The sequence below is a fragment of the Physcomitrium patens genome, chromosome 12, assembly GCF_059467195.1.
Source record: "Physcomitrium patens ecotype Gransden chromosome 12, ASM5946719v1, whole genome shotgun sequence".
Lineage (NCBI taxonomy): Eukaryota > Viridiplantae > Streptophyta > Bryopsida > Funariales > Funariaceae > Physcomitrium > Physcomitrium patens.
In genome coordinates, this window is record NC_143421.1 from 14,818,566 (window position 1) to 14,835,632 (window position 17,067).

The window sequence follows — 17,067 nt, forward strand, 5'->3', positions numbered from 1 at the left end:
TTGTATCAAATTAGTATTGCATTGACTTTTCTAAAGTATTTTTCATAAAAGAAAATGCACTAGACTTTGTGTTAGGTGTGGTATTGTCACAAATTAAAGTAGATAATAAACTCTACCTAATAATTTTTCATTTCATAAAATTTTTAATAGTGGAAATCAACTATAAAATCTATCATAAATAATTTCTTGTAATTTTGGATTCTTTTCAAGAATGGCATCACTATCTAAAAAAAACTTTTAATTCAATCACCATATATATAAATCACAAGAACCTCAAGTACTTCATATTAGTACATATGTTGAATTATTGCCAAGTTCATTGAAGCAGGTCATTATTAAAATTTGAATTCAAGTTCACATATTAACTTGGAAAATAATAAGATTTTTTAGATGTTCTTATTTTATACTAAAAAAAAATTAATTAATTAATTAATAAAGAATGGTCATCTTAAAGTTCAATCAATTTCACCTTTGAGCCATAAAATCAACATTGACCATTGATTCAACCTTTGTCAAGCAAATTCAATCAAGTATGTTCTTTAATCTTCATGTTGATGATATTAAGAATACTTCCTTTAAGTCTTATGATATTTTTAAGTTCAAGTTCAAAAAAAACTTATTCTATTTCAAAGGTTGCTTATATATTTCAAAACAAGAATCACATTTATATATTCTTCAAGCTTGTCATGACTTTCTAGTAATAAAATATTTTGGATACAACAAGAATTTGGAGCTAATATCTAGAGATTTTTGGTGGCCACAAATATAAAAGGCTGTAAAAAACTTTGTACAGCTATGTAATGTTTGCTCAAGGTAAAAAATTCCTTGTCATTGACCTTATAAACTTCTTTAACCATTATCTATACTAAAACAACCATGGTCTTTTGTTTCTATAGATTTTATTATGAATCTTCTAAGTTCAAGTTTATATGATTCTATATTTGTAATTATAGTTCATTTCATAAAAATAGCATATTTTATATCATATATAAAATCTATTTTAGTTAAAAAAAATATATTTAAGCTTTTCTTTGATAACATCTATTATTATTATGGATTTCCAAAAGATATTATATCAAATAGAGGTATACAATTTGTATCAAGATTTTAAAGAATATTTTTTTAAATATTGAAGGTAGATATAAAACTATCTTTGGTTTTTCACATCAAACTGATAGACAAAAAAAATAAGTGAATCAAGTTTTGAAGCAATATTTGATATATATCATCAACTATTAACAAGATGATTGGACGATTCTTTGGCCAATGGTAAAATTACATACAATAATTTGATACATTCTTTTAATCAATAAATACCTTTCTTTATCAATTATAATTATCATCCATGATTTGATACTTTTGACTTTTTAAAAATTCATAATCCTGAGACAAAAGATTTGATAAATCATTTGTCATAGCTAAATGCATAATGAAGTTGTATTTAAAAGAAAATTAAGAACAACAAAAGATCAATGCAAATACCTATTGCAAAAAATGATTGCAATTTAATGTGAGTAACAAAGTATAATTACTTTGTTGCAATATCAAGACTATTTGTTCTTATGACAAGTTGGATTATTATAGGCTTGGACCTTTTCTTATTTGTAAATAAATCAAAGCAATTGCTTATTTATTATACCTATCAAAGTCAATAAAAATACATCTTATATTCCACATATCTCTTTTTAAACCATATAAGATAGTGAATATATTAAAAAAAAGAAAAATGCTACTTCTTCTTATAGAAGTAGACAATAATAAAGACCTTGAAATTAAAAAAGTCTTAGATTCAATAGGATGCCAAAATAGGTTAGAATATCTTATATATTAACATGGATATGATATTAATAAATGCATATGAGAGCAAACTAAGAATCTTATAAATATAGAATAAAAAATTAATGCTTTTATTAACAACATCTATCAAAATCAAAATAAAGAATAAGCAAATTTTTATTGTAAAAGAAATAATGGTTGATAAGGATTGCATTATATCTTCTATCATAGTCTTTGATTTTTGTGTATTCTTAATGTTGAAGATAAAAAATCAATGATCGGCAAATTTAATTCAAAAAATATTGTTCAGTGATTTTTTGAATGAGATATCACAATTGCTACAATTTTTTAAACTACATAATAAATACAAAGATTCTCAAAAATAATATATTCTTCCTTAAATAAATAGTGAGATACAACAAGTTTGATATCATGATCTTAGAAGAAATTCAAGATGTTTGGTGATATTATCAAAGATTGGAGCCACCCTTGATGGTGTTTCAAATGTTTTATTTGAAGAATGCTATGAAGGCATCGACAATGATCAAATATCAAGGTGGTCTTCCTACTATGGTATGGGACATTATTCATAGTTGAAAAGACTTATCAATTACCTTTAAAAGAAATAAAGATCAAAGTATGTGGCAAATATAATTTATCGCAGCTTGGATTTCTTTAATATGTGATTAATACTCTTCATGGAACTCGTCTTTAGAAGAAGGGGAGGGAGGAGAAAGAAGGGATGAATAATATAATGAACATAGATATTTACATAAATAAGAAATATTAGATATAAAATAAATGTAAATAGATTTGATAATATTTTCATCACTCAAGATTAAATATAAGATTCATAATAAAGAACTCCTTGCAATTGTATATCTTCTAAAGAATGGTGCCATTATTTTAAATGTGCTTCTAATCTAGAGGTTGTTTATACGGATCTCAAAAATCTCAAGTATTTTATGTTAGCACATGTTTTATATTGTCACCAAGGTTGTTTGAGCATGTCGTCAAAATCACTTCTAACTAAGAAAATAACAAGATTTATGAGACATTTGTTTAAAACATTCTTATCTTGCACTAAATTAAAATCATGTTTTACAAAAGTGGTTAATTATCAAGAATTTGAAGTCAATTAAGTCTTTAACTCAAGGCAATGCCAAAATATATTAAAATATCTTATACAATAGCATAGATATGATATTAGTGAATATACATAAGAACCATCTAAAAATCTTACAAATACTACAAAAAAAGTTGATACTTTTCATTGTCAACATCTATCAAAACAAAGACTACTAAATCAAGTAATTTTTTTGTTATAAAAGAAACAAGGTTTAGTTACAATTGCATTTTAACTTCTATCTTTTTTATAGTTTTTGTGTATTTGTGGCTCTAAAAAATTAAAGAATTAACAAATAATTTTAAGTATAATTTGTTGCATCTTTAACTTTTTCAATATATGATCATTGCTCCTTGTAGTACTCATTTTTAAAAGAAGGTATAATATCATAGACAAAAATAATATTTATAATTACTTACATAAAAAGAATTATATAGAAATAAGTAAAAATAAGTAAAGTTGATAATATCTTATGGAGAAGCTTTTTAGAAGCTTAATAGATGCGGATTTTGTCTTTATATATATTTTTAGATTAAAAATTTGGCCAACAAGCTAACTATATATTATTTATATTAACAACTTGTAATACAAATTGGCCATGTCGTGTACATATAGGAAACTTGCCTTGCAAGTTAGATATATGTCTCGGAAGTTGGATATGTATTAAAGGTCATATAGAATGTTATCATATAGCTCTTAGTTAAGTAATATATATAAAAGAAAGAGTGAGGTCTTCTTCATTCTTATCAAAGCCTTTCTTGTTCTTAGTCTTGATTCAAGAGTCTTTAATCTTCTTGTTTTTAGCAATAGTCATTCTAATTTTAACGATATGCTATCTTTGAGCAAATATCTATTCTTTTTTAATAATACAAGACTAAATTGATTTTCTAATTGCTTGTGATTTATGACGTGAATACTATCTTCATCAAACTAATAATTCAAAAAGACTAAACACAAAGTAGAATATGCACAATTAATTCATATTTACAAAAAATTAATATATGTATTTGTTCCAAACCTATTACTTACCATTTTTGCAGCATATATTATATTTTTTATTATTTAAATATAATTTCTTTAAATATTCTATATACTTTATTAATTAAATTAATATTAGTAATCACAAATTAAATCCTTAACTTTCTATGTTCATTTTCTTTAAATCACTTATTTGATTAAAATGATTTATCTATATCAAAATCTAATTACTTCTATTTGTAATAATCTACATAAAATAGAACATTAACTTGTGTTAAGTTATATATAATTTATTAATGATACATTGATTATAGCTTACTTTGTTTCTTACATTCCTATTCAATCTACCTAGCCACCATAATGACATAATAACCAATATTTTGATACAAATAATACATAAATTATCCATATCTTTAAAAAAAAAAAAAAAAAAAAAAAAAAAAAAAATGATTTAAATTATGTGCAAGACTATGAATAACATGGAAGATATTTATATTTAGGATCTAAAAATCATATAGTTATAAATATCTCTCTCTCTATTTATTTATTTATTTATTATTTTTAATGAGACTAACAGTCTTATATGCCACATCCTATTCATTGCGACCAACATCTTTGTTAGGTTTCTAACAAGGGTTCTATTTATATGACATCTCAGCTTTCTCTTTCAAAATGATGATTCCTTGTCAAAGATGTGGCACCTTATACTTAATAATGATATGAGTAATCTATTTATTATTATTATTATTATTATTGACAGTGTTAAAGCCATAAGAAGTTGAAATTAAACATCAATAAAAAATAGGCACAAAATATTAAAAATTACCAAAAAGAAAAATAGAGATTTAGGTTTACAAATTTTAATTTTAAAATTCAACATTAGAGAAAAAAATTAAAGAAAAATGTGGTGCATAGAAAACATCAAAAGTGATGTTAAGAAAAAGAATTATGAACCTCAATCAACAATTGAAGTTTAAGACTTGTCGTTTTTAATATAAAAGTTGTTGCACAAAGATCAATCTATTAGTTTTGATTGTTATAAAGCTTATGAAATTATGAGCAAAACAAAAAGAAAAAGGCAGGTTGAACTGGTTGTCTCCCTTGTTGCCCAATGCATTGTGGGCCAGCCTGACGCTATGGCCAGCAAAGCAAATGTGACCCAGTTAGCAAGGAAAGCGTGGATGCGCGCGTGTCATTCCCTCGACAGGATCCGTGGCCACCGCCTCGTTGGAATTGCAGCGATGTGACCTTCCGTCCACAATGAGATCAATTGGAATTTCTAGCTCGGTGGATTGCTTACCTGACGACATTTTAGCGGGTATTCCTCATCCTCCTGCACATTTTCAAGTGGGCCCCACTTCATACAATCTGTGCACGCCGATGGTTTGCGAGGATCTGGTGTGATACTTGCCACCGACTTGTTTCTGGACGCATTTGTCTATCAAGTTTTGGAGGATCGATTGTGATACATTTGAGGGTTTGTTGGTAGCCATTGTATGGTTTTGCACATAATCTCCTTGTCGAGTTGATCAGAGTTCATTACATTGTTTGGGATTTCTAAACCAAGCTCTGAATTCAGAGCTTATGTAGCCCAAACGAGGGAGAACCATTATCTAGCGGGCTTGTTGCTGAATTAATTTCCTTTTGCGAAAGCCGGCTTTGGATTTAGCTTCTGGACTCGGAAGCTGCTGCACTGTAATGATCTGAAGTCAATTGCAGATGATAACCTTGCTTGGAAGCTTTTGATATCTGAGGCATAACCATGGTGCTGTTTCTAAACCCGCAGCAATTCCTCAGCCGCACCGCAATTTGTTCTGACCTTCAGCGGCGGTGGGCGCGAATTAATACTGCGAAGAAACAACCGCTTACTGGGGTCGGAGCACGTCGAACCCAGCTGAGGCCGTCTCAAGGAATCGGAGGTCTCCAAATTCGCTCCCTCAACACATTTCTGCCCTACCCTGAATTCGATCGTACTGTGGAATGTCTGGACAATCGGCGGCTTGGGAAACAGAGGGTAGAGGCGATGCAAATTCTGCGCATCGTCCAGGCGAGCCCTGTTCCGATTCGTGGGATGGCGTGGGCGAATGCGCCCGTGGTGAGAATGTGGCGTGGCTTTCCCGGCGCGCTGGCAGTCTATTATAACGCTTGCTTAGAGGAGTGGGGAAGGCGAGGTTTTAAGAATATCGTGCTTCAGCCTGCCGACGTTGAATTGCCTGTTGTCATGCCCCCATGGCTAGGTCAGTGTTTTGCTCCTCACACCTGGTGTTTGTCAGATTAGAAAGGAATCCTAGGTCCTTACTGTCACAGATTAGCTTTCGTTGGTTTGACAGCTCTCGAGGTTTGGGGTTTAGGATTTGCTAATTCAGCCGTGAGATGTTTTTAGGAATTAGAGATTCTGAGACTCTGGGGAACATCCCCAGGATTGCCGCTTCTGTATCATTTTTTAAAAATTTTGACGTAGCGAGTTCATCCCCTCAACTCAGTTTCTCTATTTTGGCTTGCAGGAGATGAACTAGTGCACGCATCACACCGTTCCAATCTGTTGCGGAAGGAACCTGAGCATTACCTGCAGTTTGGATGGACGGAGTCTCCGGATTTACCTTACGTGTGGCCGGTACCTCTCGTCCGGGTTGAAGTTACGAAGGTCGAGATTAGCGATAGTAAATAGCTCCACGAAGGTGTGGAGCGATTGTTGTTTGCTACCTTCTCAAAAGCTTCCGAGTACTTGCTTCAACATCTCCTCAACAGATGTGCCTCGCATGACGTAACCCCTGCAGCTATCACTATCTTTATCCTCATTCCTCTTGCCGTTGATGTTACTATGCAACTGATTCCTTCTCCATTTCATATCATCTGGAGCAACTTTCGGAGGTTGGTGTGCGTTTTGCCGTAAAATTCCCAGTCTTCAACAATTAGTTCATACAGTTGCAAAATCTACCAGCAGAGTTTCAGCATGAAGCCATTCGATGCACATCCTGCACGGCGGAGCATACACGGAAATGGTAGAACACCCACTTGGACAAATGGGTACCTTAATAATCTACCCCTAAGCAAATGACTGACTTGCAGGCGATTTCTAGCTTCTTGAGTATGAGAAGTTACTTATCGATCTTAATATATCTTCAGATGACTGGGTAGTAGCTTTCATTCTCGCTGTCAATTGTGGCAGGCTGCTGTGTGTTGATCTAATGTGTCACTATTGTTTTGACCTATTGAGGCTGCATTGGACTACATCTATGAAGCTCCTCTTCCTTAGTATGAGGATTGAAAGGAGTTCGATTTGGTTACTGCTAGTCCTGTGTGCATCTTCGATTACGACTCCCAATTGTCTTCGTGAAGCTGGTTACGACGCGTCGATCATATTCTTTGTGTGAGCTTCACACGTTGTGTAGTGTACATTCTAAGTGGAGGACCAAGGAGTTTGGTCTGAAAAATAGTCCATCATCATCATTTCTTCTTTGTGGCGTGTTTCGTCAGTGAAATAAGTATTTCCAAAAGTGTAGTTCCGGAGGTCCAGAAACCTTGTTAGATTCATGGTTTTCCTGAACTATTGTAAATTAATTATAACTATTACTTCAAACATGATTATGAAAACACTCGGTTGTGGCAATAATCATGAAGTCATGACATTGGCTTCGTGAAAGTAAAACATCTAGTCCACACAACCAGAAACATGGTGCCGAGGACGATGAAAACCTCCGGCTGTATTAAGAAATTCTAAAAGCTTTCTCTAATGGTCCGATGCGTGCATTCTTAGTATTCTTTGTGTAAGATTGTAATTCAATCCAGCTATTAATGATGTCTCCCTCACCACAACAAGAATTCGGGAGTTATCTGGAATCAGATATCTCGACTTCCGATGATGCTTATGATAACGATAATACATCTATCTGCTACACGTTACCAAGCTACTTCACTGCGAGAACCAAGTTGCATTATGTCGTTCCAGCCGCGACAGGAGAGGAAAATGCCAGAGAACATACAAATTAGTGAGATAAAAAGAGAGCGGAATGGGACGATACGGCTAACCGTACTTTGAAACCCATTGACTTCATATCCATTCTCTTGACGAGTGATACTTTGAACACCACAAAGTAATATCTGATGACAAGCAAAGTATTATATAATTAATATGCATGGCATTATGGATATGACAGTTTCTTTTCTAAAAGTAGAATCAAATTAGTGAGTGCACTGCAGTGCACACGATGCTCTGCTTGTTCTCTAGTGAATCAGTTTGCTTCATATCAAACTTGTCTGCTGCCTTCGTCCCTTGTTGACCGTGGGCTTTGAAAGACCTCGGAGCCGTGCTTGGAGTCAATGCTAGACGCACTTTGTCATGTTCTTGCCGCTCAACGAGAAGAACGATACCATGTATTTTCACTTTGAGGAGACAATTATTTGTTTGGCTATACTTCTTTTTAGGCTATATTCCTTTTATATAACTTGGAAACAAAGAGTATCAGTCCAACTCCCGTAAGATTCTGTAGGCCAGTAGTCTCCAAAACCTTTTTCCAATGAAACGTAAAATCAGTCAAAGTGGTAACGTACGCAAGATTGGAGACATGACATAATCGTTTTACTGAGAACCCCACAATGCAGAAAACATGGTTTTTTCTAAACATACAAACACACACACACGATATTATTACTTGGCTAACAGGAAGCAGGAGAAGCATGGCCCCTGGCTGCAGCCTCTTTTGGTCCTCCCACCTAACTTTCTCGCATCGCTGCGCTGGTGTTTGCCAGAGAAATTGCTCAACTTCAGCGTAGCTGCAACTGTGAAATATTACATGAAATGAGTTGGTAGAGCTAGTTAGAGTTTGACGAACGTACTCAAGAATCGAAGTATCTGCATTACTAAGCTTAAAGGCTAGATCACCTGTCGATAAATAAACAGCTTGAAACATTACGATGCTTTCAATAGGATAATTACAACGGCGATGTAATCAAGTGGAGTCTTAACAGAGCTGGAGCTCAGGCCCACGGTTGAGTTGCATTGTTTCTCAGACCCTAGCCATATCGACCATTTTGCCGCAGCTGTTGATGATGACTGTAGAACTTGCTGGTTGACTAAGAGATATTCAGAGTTAAAGCTAGTTGAGGACCGCAGTTGTAGAGCTGCGATAAGCACGGCACAACTTAGAATCATTTCGAAGCTAGGGATTTCTTCCAAACCTGTATGGTCTTGAATCTGAAAAGTGTGTCAAAGCCTGACCTCGACAACAGAATGTTGAAAACGTGCAGGCCGTGGTAACTGTTGCAAGAAGAATCGGAGCGAAAGGCTTCACGCGAGGGGTTCCCGAACCGAGAAATGGCGCCCTTACCGATTGTTGGCCTCATTGTGGCAGCCGGGTTGGCATGGTTCCTAGGAACCGATCCATTGGAGGTCTCAATGGGACGAGGCATTGTAGAGTTCGACCCCCAACACGTCCCTCCCCCTCCTATGCATCAGTTCAAGAATTTTCCTCGGGACACTCAGAATAAGCTACAAAAAGGGGAGGTGAAATGGCAAGGCCAATTTCTGGGACCCGAGAGCCTGACATTCGACTCACAAGGCAGGGGACCGTATACTGGTGTCAGCGATGGCCGAATCGTTCGATACAACGGTCCTCAGGCGGGTTGGAGCACTTTTGCATATACATCTAGAAACTGGTCAGAAGCATGCACACCACTAAGTCTAACCACGCCCAATCACGCCCTTGAGCATGTTTGTGGACGTCCTCTGGGGCTGAGGTTCCACAAAGGGACAGGCGAGCTCTGGATTGCAGATGCGTACCTGGGTATTATGAAAGTTGGGGCACAAGGTGGCCAAGCGGAGGTTGTGCTGAGCGAGATCGACGGCGTGCCGATGAAATTTGTGAACGACCTAGATTTCGACAACGATGGGAATTTGTATTTCACTGACAGCAGCACACATTGGCAGCGCCGGCAATTTCTCCTCTGCCTCATGGAAGCTGACGACACAGGCCGGTTCATCAAATACAATCCAACTACTAAAGAAACGGAGATTCTCATCGACAAGCTGCGATTCTCGAATGGCGTGGCAGTTAGCAAGGATGGCATGTTCGTGCTTGTTGCCGAGGGCCGACTGGGCAGGTCTGTCACTCCTAATCACTCAATTTTCTCAGCTTTAAACTTCCATGGAAGATGCAGGATGACAGAAGCAACAGTTTCAGTTCCGAGAGAGTGAACACAGGGTTGTTTTCAGGTTATTGCGATATTGGGTGAAGGGAGGCAAAGCAGGCACATATGAGGTGTTCGCCGATTTGCCAGGATGGCCGGACAATGTTCGGCGCAACGAAGCGGGGGATTTTTGGATAGCTTTTCATTGCCCTCGAAGGAAGTTGGAGATGATCCTGAGCAGATACCCTTTACTTCGAACTCTGATCATCCGACTGCCCATCTCTTCGAAAAATGTATACTGGATGCTGGCAGGTAAGCCTCACGGCATGCTCATGCGATATGGTCCAGACGGCGACTTCAAGGAAATCTTGGAAGATCAAGAGGGCAAGGTCGCCAAAATGTTGAGCGAGGCTGAAGAACACGATGGGAAACTGTATCTTGGTTCTGTGCTCTTGCCACAGATTGTTGTCTACACACTGGAAAACAAATCGTAAATGCTGGAGGCATGTAGTACCCAAAGCTGCACACTCACCAAAACGCTTATTGAGAATGGTGCATCTACAGCATGAAAAGACAGGTTGGACTCGCAGGGCGACTACACACAGTGAAATATCTTTTTCAATTGCAGATATGAGACTGGTTACTGGAAAAAGTTTGGGTACATCAAAACGGTGTAGTTAATATAAAAGTTACACATTGCGTAGTTGTGCAACACAATGGTCAGTGAATACTGCATCGTCAAGCACATCAGCACTACAAGGTTAGAGGTGACCAACGGTGTATAAACAAATGAAATTTGTACACTCGGTCAAATAAGAAGTCGCACTTCAATGACGGATGGCATTCTAGGCGACACCTCGATCTAGAAGTAGACTGCAGGTGTTGTTCATACGTGTGAAAAAAAGGGTTTGATTATTCGCAATGCGTGCGACTGGAGTATGCCGAGCAAAAAGCGAGGACGACGAAAATACGTGCAACCCCCACTTCCAAGCCTCAGATCACATGATGAAATCTCACGCGTTAGGCTTGGGACTTGAAGATGGATTTAACGCTCCCTTGAAAACATCATCCAAAGCCTGGACAAACACAAATGACAGATGAATAAGTTAATACGAGTTGCGAAATATACGACGAGTGTTGAGATGTATTCACTTTGAATATTAGTTGTGTAGGGAGCTGAAATGAATCAAAGAATTCAAACTGTGCCTCAATGATGCACTGTCAATTATATTAGAGTGTTTCACAGAATTGACAACTGACCTTCGGTGGGCCCCAAGGATTCAGCAATCGCATGCGCTTGTGACTCCGAGCTAGAACGCCTCTCGTGATGGGGGACACCAGGGAGTCGGTTGGGCTCATACAGCTGCAAGAACAAACAACTTTTCGGGTTATAACTTAATGAAAAACATGATTAGTCGCTAATTCCCCGGGAGTGGTGCAAAAATCAAAATCTGAGACTGCTGCACGTGCATATCAGCATGAACTATACCGGCACAAGTATGGATATAAGATTGTTTTCATGTATGGCATGATTCTAATACTTCAGCACAACTGGACAATGATACTCTCTCCAGCAACCTGGCTCTGGTAGAGACATATGTTGCAAATCCCCACGGCTAATACTGTCAAAGAGGTTAGTGTCAAAACCAAGAGCTCTACAAGTTGCGCTTGCACATTGCTAATTGAAGGGCATGAGATCAAAAGTGAGACAATTCATGAGATCAGGACAATATCAAAGTTTTCAGTGTGAAGGTTTCCCGGATGCCTCATTCAACTAGACAACGACTGTGTCTTGATAATAGAAAGAAGCAAGTCCAACAGGCGGCAGATGTACACCGTTCGGGATAGACCACAGAACTCCTGGTAGAAACCTGGCCCGAATTGGCACCATTTACGCGATTCACATCCCCTTTATTCTTGGGACGCTCCCTTAAAGGAACAGGCGCAGACATCTTGAATAACTTTGCCTCCATCCGCTGTCGCTCCTTGGGACTGAAAGCGGACAAAGCGGTACTGCGCTTTAGATTCCCGAGCAATGGCGTGTTATCGAGATCGACGCAATTCTCCATTGGAGCCTGGTTCTCCATGTCTCCCTAACAAACTTTAACGCTCACAACTCCACAGAGTGGCACGGAACTCAGCACACGACTGTCTACAATTAAACACCGCCTCAATGTCAAATAAGATCACCACTCAACGGGGCACGAGATCCTGGTATGTTATGACAATAAGCTCCAAAGATCAAACCAACCACTCCACAGGGACAACCAAACGAAACAGAAAGAAGGCGAGGAAAACAGGGCGTCAATGAAGCTATCAAATAATCTTGAATGATAGCAAAGGCGTAATCAGCAAGATAAAAGTCAATAAGCAGAATGCGATTCTGAGAGAGCAGCAGAAGTGATGATTGCGGGAACAGAGAGGACTGTGCAAATCGCCGGAGGAGGAGTAAGAAATTTAGAGCAGGAAGCCATAGCCGCAAATGAAGGTTAAGACAAGTAGCTCGGGAGTGAACGTTCAACGGAAAAGGGGAACGACCCAAGGAGAAGGGTTGTGTCTTGTCCACTTCGCCACGTGAGCCCGCGCGGTTAACGGCCATGGGTCCTCATGGGTACACGTGGACTGTGGATTAAGGCACAAGTCGCCCAGTTCCGGGTATATGCAATGGACGCCTGTGTCCGTTGGAAGAACATTGTGTTAGGTTTTCATTAATTTTGCTCATCCTTTTTGCTTATCCTTAGTGTGTGCCCATTTGTTGTTCAATCTTGATTTAAACTTGGTCATTGTTGATGCTGTTTATTTTTTATTTTTTATTTTTTAAATTCGTTTATTTTATGTATACCAAAAGATTAATTAATTATGAAATAAATAAAAAAAATTCAATTTTGTAACTAATATTAAATATAAGTGATTTTTTTATAATTATTTCTAAATTTTGAATAAATTTATACACACACACATGTATATATATATATATATATATATCAGTTTAAAGCTTGAAAGCAAAACTTTATATATATATATATATATATTTAAATACATCTCATGTTATTGTGCATTTTTTCTTAAAGAGTACCTATGACAATGCTTATAACAGACAATGCTTATAAAAAGGCAAGTTGAACATTGAAGTTACAGTATGAAATTGCAGCACTAAACTAAAAGTAAGATAAAATAAAATATAGATTGTGACTTTATGGGTTAAAATACAAATAATAACATAATAATTAAATTTATTTATAAGAAGTTAAAGTTGTAACCTAAAATAACTAGGTAGCCTATCCTCCTAAGAGTGTAAAAAATTTAGAAAAGAATATATGGTCCACATTCACCTTGAACTACTTAAGGATGGCAGGTTGGTATTAATAGGTCGGCAATTCAAATCCTAGCTATTAACATTTAACTTAGAAGAGAGTGAGTTCTTTATTGTTTTCTAAATAAAATAAGTAAAAATTCTACTAGCACATTGCAAATAAACATTTATTTGGAATAAATAGACAATTCTTATTATTTGTTTTATAGTATAATTCATTAATACATATTTAGATTAAACAACAAAATCAACTCATGAACTTTTGAACATAATGCATGAAAAATCTATAATACATCCACTAATGCTTATAAGTACATGCACGATATACAATAATTATTTTTATATTTTTTGAAAAATAAAAAACTGGGCATCTAGATCAATCATAGGACATTGTATCTTTCGTTAAATACAATGTTATAATAAGATAATTTTGTATTTCTCTACCTTGAAGCTACTATTGATGGAAATTACTTATTTGCAATATTATGTTTGAGCGCTTTGATAGTATCTGCATAATTAAACTCATACATGTTACTTGTTGTGATCTGAAAAATTTAGTCAATTTTATAAATGAATTAAAAAAAATTAGCAATCACTCTCAAAAGAATCAATACAAGGCAAGAAAATTAAAAATACTAGTTTCTCTCTTACGAATAACATCAAATATACGTTCATATTTATTGACTTACAAATTGTCACGGCCTTTTTGACAATACAATTACATTAATAGCTATGCGAGACAGACACGTGGATATATGACAGGTGGCATCGGGAAGCTTCGTAGTTAGTCCGTGACATAGCGAAGGCCCGCGACGCAAACCTCTCTTCACATCGTCCGGATCTCCCATCAGTGCGTTGCCGATGAAGGCACAAGCTCCGTACGACGCACGCTTTGTCGACCACCATGCTCGCGATCAATCCTTACTTGTGGGTTTGTCTGCGTGGGTCTGGGTCTTCCTTTCCCATTTGTCTTGGATGCTGCAGTCATTTGGTAACGAAAAACAGCGAAGAGCTTGACGTCTCGAGCTGAAAACGATGGCACATTGAGCGAAAAAGCTCAAGTTGATGAACGTTCGATGATCGTAATCAACTGTCTAGGTTGCGGTCTATCCAGCAATCCTGTCGGTTCGTTTCCTTGGAAGACCAAAGGATATGGGGGTACGACAGATCGTATGCCAAGATCGTCAGCCAGTTTCTCTTCATATGCTTCGTTTACATTAGTGGCAAATAATTGTGCAAGGAATAAATGGCCGAGTAACTCCGAGTCGTGCATCGAAACATTCAGAGAGGGTTTATTCTTCGTTGTTTCAATGCAGTGTAAGGTTTTTCGTACTTTTTGATTGACAGTTGGGAACGCTGTATGGGTGTGGCAGCAGCACTAAGAGCTGAGTCCGGAGCTCAGAGAACCCGGTGAAGAATCGCTTGAAGGACATGTTTGTCCAGCAAATATGTGTGACGTCCCAAGGACCCACGGTAGCAAGCACAATGTCAGAAAAGCTGCCCCGCCAAATACCTTCCCTTCCTGCATGGCGCTCTTGAATGTGGACCACGACATCTCCTTGGCCCAGCCCCTGGCGGACTCGATCAGTCTCTTTTGACCTCGCCTACCGACCCGAAAGCCAAACAAATACTCCATCACAAGAGCTGTGATCCATGTCATCACTAAAGTAGGGATCGTGAACGCGAAGAGCGTGACGGTGACAAATAAACTGAGCTGAGCCACGAGGAAGAGGTAGGATTTCACAACAGGCCAACAGAATGGGTCCACATCCTTCCCCAGAGGAGGTTGCCACTGCTGAATGGAGCGCACTGTATGCATGATGCACCAAAGCAAGCTTCCCAGGATGATCCCTAAGCACCCCAACACGCTTGTCTTCCGAATCACCGTCGTGAAGGGTGGCGACCTAGTAGGCTCCACTGCTCCCTCCCGCTGCTTGATTCCCAATTCCGCAGGAAATCCAGACCACGTCCCATGAGACCCTGGCGAAGGTGTCTGCTCCGCCTCAACCTCCCTACATCCGCTATGTCTCCATCAAACTTGGTCCGAAACAAAATTGGCAGCATTAATGAAGGATCAACTATCCTGCGGAAGACAGGGTGCCGAGTCCACAATCCAAATTGAAGTTTGAAAATGTAACGATCAAGGGTGCACTGACAAGAGAACAGCGCAGGTAACTCACAATGGAGAGGCAGTCTCGCCGCAGATTGGTTGGCTTTCCTCTATCATAGTGCGCGCCTCCAACCCCACGCCACTCCAGCAACAACAATCGCTTACAAGCTTCCAATCCGCTCCCACAGAAGACTTCCTTCCCTCTCAATCACGTTTCGCTCACCAGACGCACATTCGCGGAGACTGTGCCCGAGACAAGGCTCCCTCTGGTATCACCTCAGCCATGCTCTATTCCAACGTCATAATTGCGCAAATTACAACTATCGACCGTGGCTCTCTCCACTACCGAGAGGGATCAAACTGCGCACCACACAAGACAGTCAGACTTGAGGGCATTGAACAAAGAGGAAGCTGCAGTGAGAGTTGCCGCGAGCTCTGTCAGCGGCATGTGTCCGTCTATTGCGAGAGCCTAGTTTCTGGACCACGACGAAGCACTACTGTCACACGCACAGAAAACAATCTCTGCCCGTAAAACCCTAGAATTCCCATGTGGGTCCAACTTCTGGTCAACTTTCCCATAAGTCTTGAAACTTTCCATTTAACACTCTGGTAACGTCAATGCCATCACCAGAACGAAAAAATCCCATGGGATGCCAAAACCATGACTTTCAATATAAAACGATCATGACTCTCTCGAAATACAATCGTTACTTTCTACCACTTCGGAATGCTCAAGATATAAGTTTTACAACACAAAAACAAACACAGCATCCAATACTCCGACGTGGTGTGTGAATTCATTCATACTCCTTGTTTCTGATTCTCAACGACCCAGTGTCCCGAAGTGACTGTGCAACGCCAGGTCGATCCATAGTAACACAACACCTGCACATAGCGCAGCCCAACAAGGTGGGCACGACGGAGTCAAACGTGGGGAGCGAGCTAGGCCAGATACCGAGAATGGTGTAAAATTGTGGGTTTTGGGAGGAAAATTGATCCAGTGTGAGTATCACGAGTGGCGTTGCCACATTCTTCTGCTGCATTGTTGCTGTCACTCACTCAGTGGAGATGCACTTTTCCCATCCACCGAACACTTGAGTCTCTTGCTGCTTTAGCATCCTCCTCCGTGGGCTATTTCTTTTTTATTGCTTATTTTTCGTAATTTGTTTGTGAAGTTGGGGTCCTTCACCTTTAAATTGCATTGCTGAGTGATATCTATGAGTGCTTTCGAGCCGGTGTTTGCAGACCAGGTACCCAGCTCGCACTCTAATTCATGTTGTGTTTACAAACATAGATGTTGGGTTCATTCATTTATCATCCATATGTGTTTCCAAACATGTCTGTTGGGTGTATTTTAATTAATTTTATTTTTTTGTATTGACAATAGGGCTGAATTTGTTTCTTTGTGCCAATAATCTTGACAACTTTACGATTTAGTAGTTGTACATATTAAAACCTATATTGATGTATTGTATTATATTACTGGCAATGATGATTTTTTATTTTTTGAATTACACAAAATAGATTGTATAAACAATGATTTTGATTATGCTCTTTGAATTTATTTGCATAATCAATTTAAAGAATCTGTGAAACATAATCTTGCTCTTTTGGTATTTTACTTTATATTATGTAACA

At 37.9% G+C, this 17,067-nt stretch overlaps 4 protein-coding genes across 8 annotated transcripts; 2 read left to right on the top strand and 2 right to left on the bottom strand.

The window, feature by feature from the left end:
* The first annotated feature begins 5,102 nt into the window (after nt 1-5,102).
* Nucleotides 5,103-7,167, top strand: LOC112289808 (uncharacterized). The gene is made up of 3 exons (XM_024535418.3): nt 5,103-5,278; nt 5,667-6,117; nt 6,385-7,167. Exons 1-3 carry the CDS (start codon nt 5,141-5,143, stop codon nt 6,546-6,548), a joined length of 753 nt encoding a protein of 250 aa, XP_024391186.1. The 5' UTR covers nt 5,103-5,140; the 3' UTR covers nt 6,549-7,167.
* A 1,454-nt stretch (nt 7,168-8,621) lies between these two features.
* On the bottom strand, nt 8,622-12,545 carry LOC112289809 (uncharacterized). Of its 3 annotated transcripts, none has more exons than XR_016505857.1 (4): nt 11,843-12,545; nt 11,267-11,369; nt 10,899-11,082; nt 8,622-10,482 (listed from the first exon to the last, which is right to left on the bottom strand). XR_016505857.1 is itself a non-coding variant. In XM_024535419.3 (3 exons), exons 1-3 carry the CDS (start codon nt 12,091-12,093, stop codon nt 11,020-11,022), a joined length of 417 nt encoding a protein of 138 aa, XP_024391187.1. In that variant the 5' UTR covers nt 12,094-12,545; the 3' UTR covers nt 10,619-11,019. The 3 variants fall into 3 exon arrangements, 1 of the variants encoding a protein (XP_024391187.1); XR_012218749.2 differs by having other exon boundaries at nt 8,622-10,526; XM_024535419.3 differs by lacking the exon at nt 8,622-10,482 and having other exon boundaries at nt 10,619-11,082.
* On the top strand, nt 9,195-11,435 carry LOC112289807 (protein STRICTOSIDINE SYNTHASE-LIKE 3). The gene is made up of 2 exons (XM_024535417.3): nt 9,195-9,979; nt 10,092-11,435. Exons 1-2 carry the CDS (start codon nt 9,195-9,197, stop codon nt 10,498-10,500), a joined length of 1,194 nt encoding a protein of 397 aa, XP_024391185.1. The 3' UTR covers nt 10,501-11,435.
* A 1,428-nt stretch (nt 12,546-13,973) lies between the features above and the next one.
* Nucleotides 13,974-16,391, bottom strand: LOC112289381 (uncharacterized). Of its 3 annotated transcripts, XM_090254983.1 has the most exons (3): nt 16,237-16,391; nt 15,500-15,789; nt 13,974-15,340 (listed from the first exon to the last, which is right to left on the bottom strand). In XM_090254983.1, exons 2-3 carry the CDS (start codon nt 15,544-15,546, stop codon nt 14,698-14,700), a joined length of 690 nt encoding a protein of 229 aa, XP_090111109.1. In that variant the 5' UTR covers nt 15,547-15,789; nt 16,237-16,391; the 3' UTR covers nt 13,974-14,697. The 3 variants fall into 3 exon arrangements, with proteins under 3 accessions (XP_090111109.1, XP_090111108.1, XP_024390313.1); XM_090254982.1 differs by lacking the exon at nt 16,237-16,391 and having other exon boundaries at nt 15,500-16,220; XM_024534545.3 differs by lacking the exon at nt 16,237-16,391 and having other exon boundaries at nt 13,974-15,331; nt 15,500-16,217.
* Nucleotides 16,392-17,067: the final 676 nt, after the last annotated feature.

What these genes read in the sequence shown, in the direction of transcription:
- LOC112289808 (XM_024535418.3), top strand. Translation starts at nt 5,141, where the DNA reads ATGAGATCAATTGGAATTTCTAGCTCGGTGGATTGCTTACCTGACGAC. An exon ending in CGATGGTTTGCGAGGATCTG is followed by an intron (nt 5,279 to 5,666) that starts GTGTGATACTTG and finishes CTAAACCCGCAG; the next exon opens with CAATTCCTCAGCCGCACCGC. An exon ending in TGTCATGCCCCCATGGCTAG is followed by an intron (nt 6,118 to 6,384) that starts GTCAGTGTTTTG and finishes TTTGGCTTGCAG; the next exon opens with GAGATGAACTAGTGCACGCA.
- LOC112289807 (XM_024535417.3), top strand. Translation starts at nt 9,195, where the DNA reads ATGGCGCCCTTACCGATTGTTGGCCTCATTGTGGCAGCCGGGTTGGCA. An exon ending in GCCGAGGGCCGACTGGGCAG is followed by an intron (nt 9,980 to 10,091) that starts GTCTGTCACTCC and finishes GGTTGTTTTCAG; the next exon opens with GTTATTGCGATATTGGGTGA.
- LOC112289809 (XM_024535419.3), bottom strand. Translation starts at nt 12,093, where the DNA reads ATGGAGAACCAGGCTCCAATGGAGAATTGCGTCGATCTCGATAACACG. An exon ending in TCTGTGGTCTATCCCGAACG is followed by an intron (nt 11,370 to 11,842) that starts GTGTACATCTGC and finishes TTGTTCTTGCAG; the next exon opens with CTGTATGAGCCCAACCGACT. An exon ending in ATCCTTGGGGCCCACCGAAG is followed by an intron (nt 11,083 to 11,266) that starts GTCAGTTGTCAA and finishes GTGTTTGTCCAG; the next exon opens with GCTTTGGATGATGTTTTCAA.
- LOC112289381 (XM_090254983.1), bottom strand. Translation starts at nt 15,546, where the DNA reads ATGATAGAGGAAAGCCAACCAATCTGCGGCGAGACTGCCTCTCCATT. An exon ending in GGCGAGACTGCCTCTCCATT is followed by an intron (nt 15,341 to 15,499) that starts GTGAGTTACCTG and finishes ATGGAGACATAG; the next exon opens with CGGATGTAGGGAGGTTGAGG.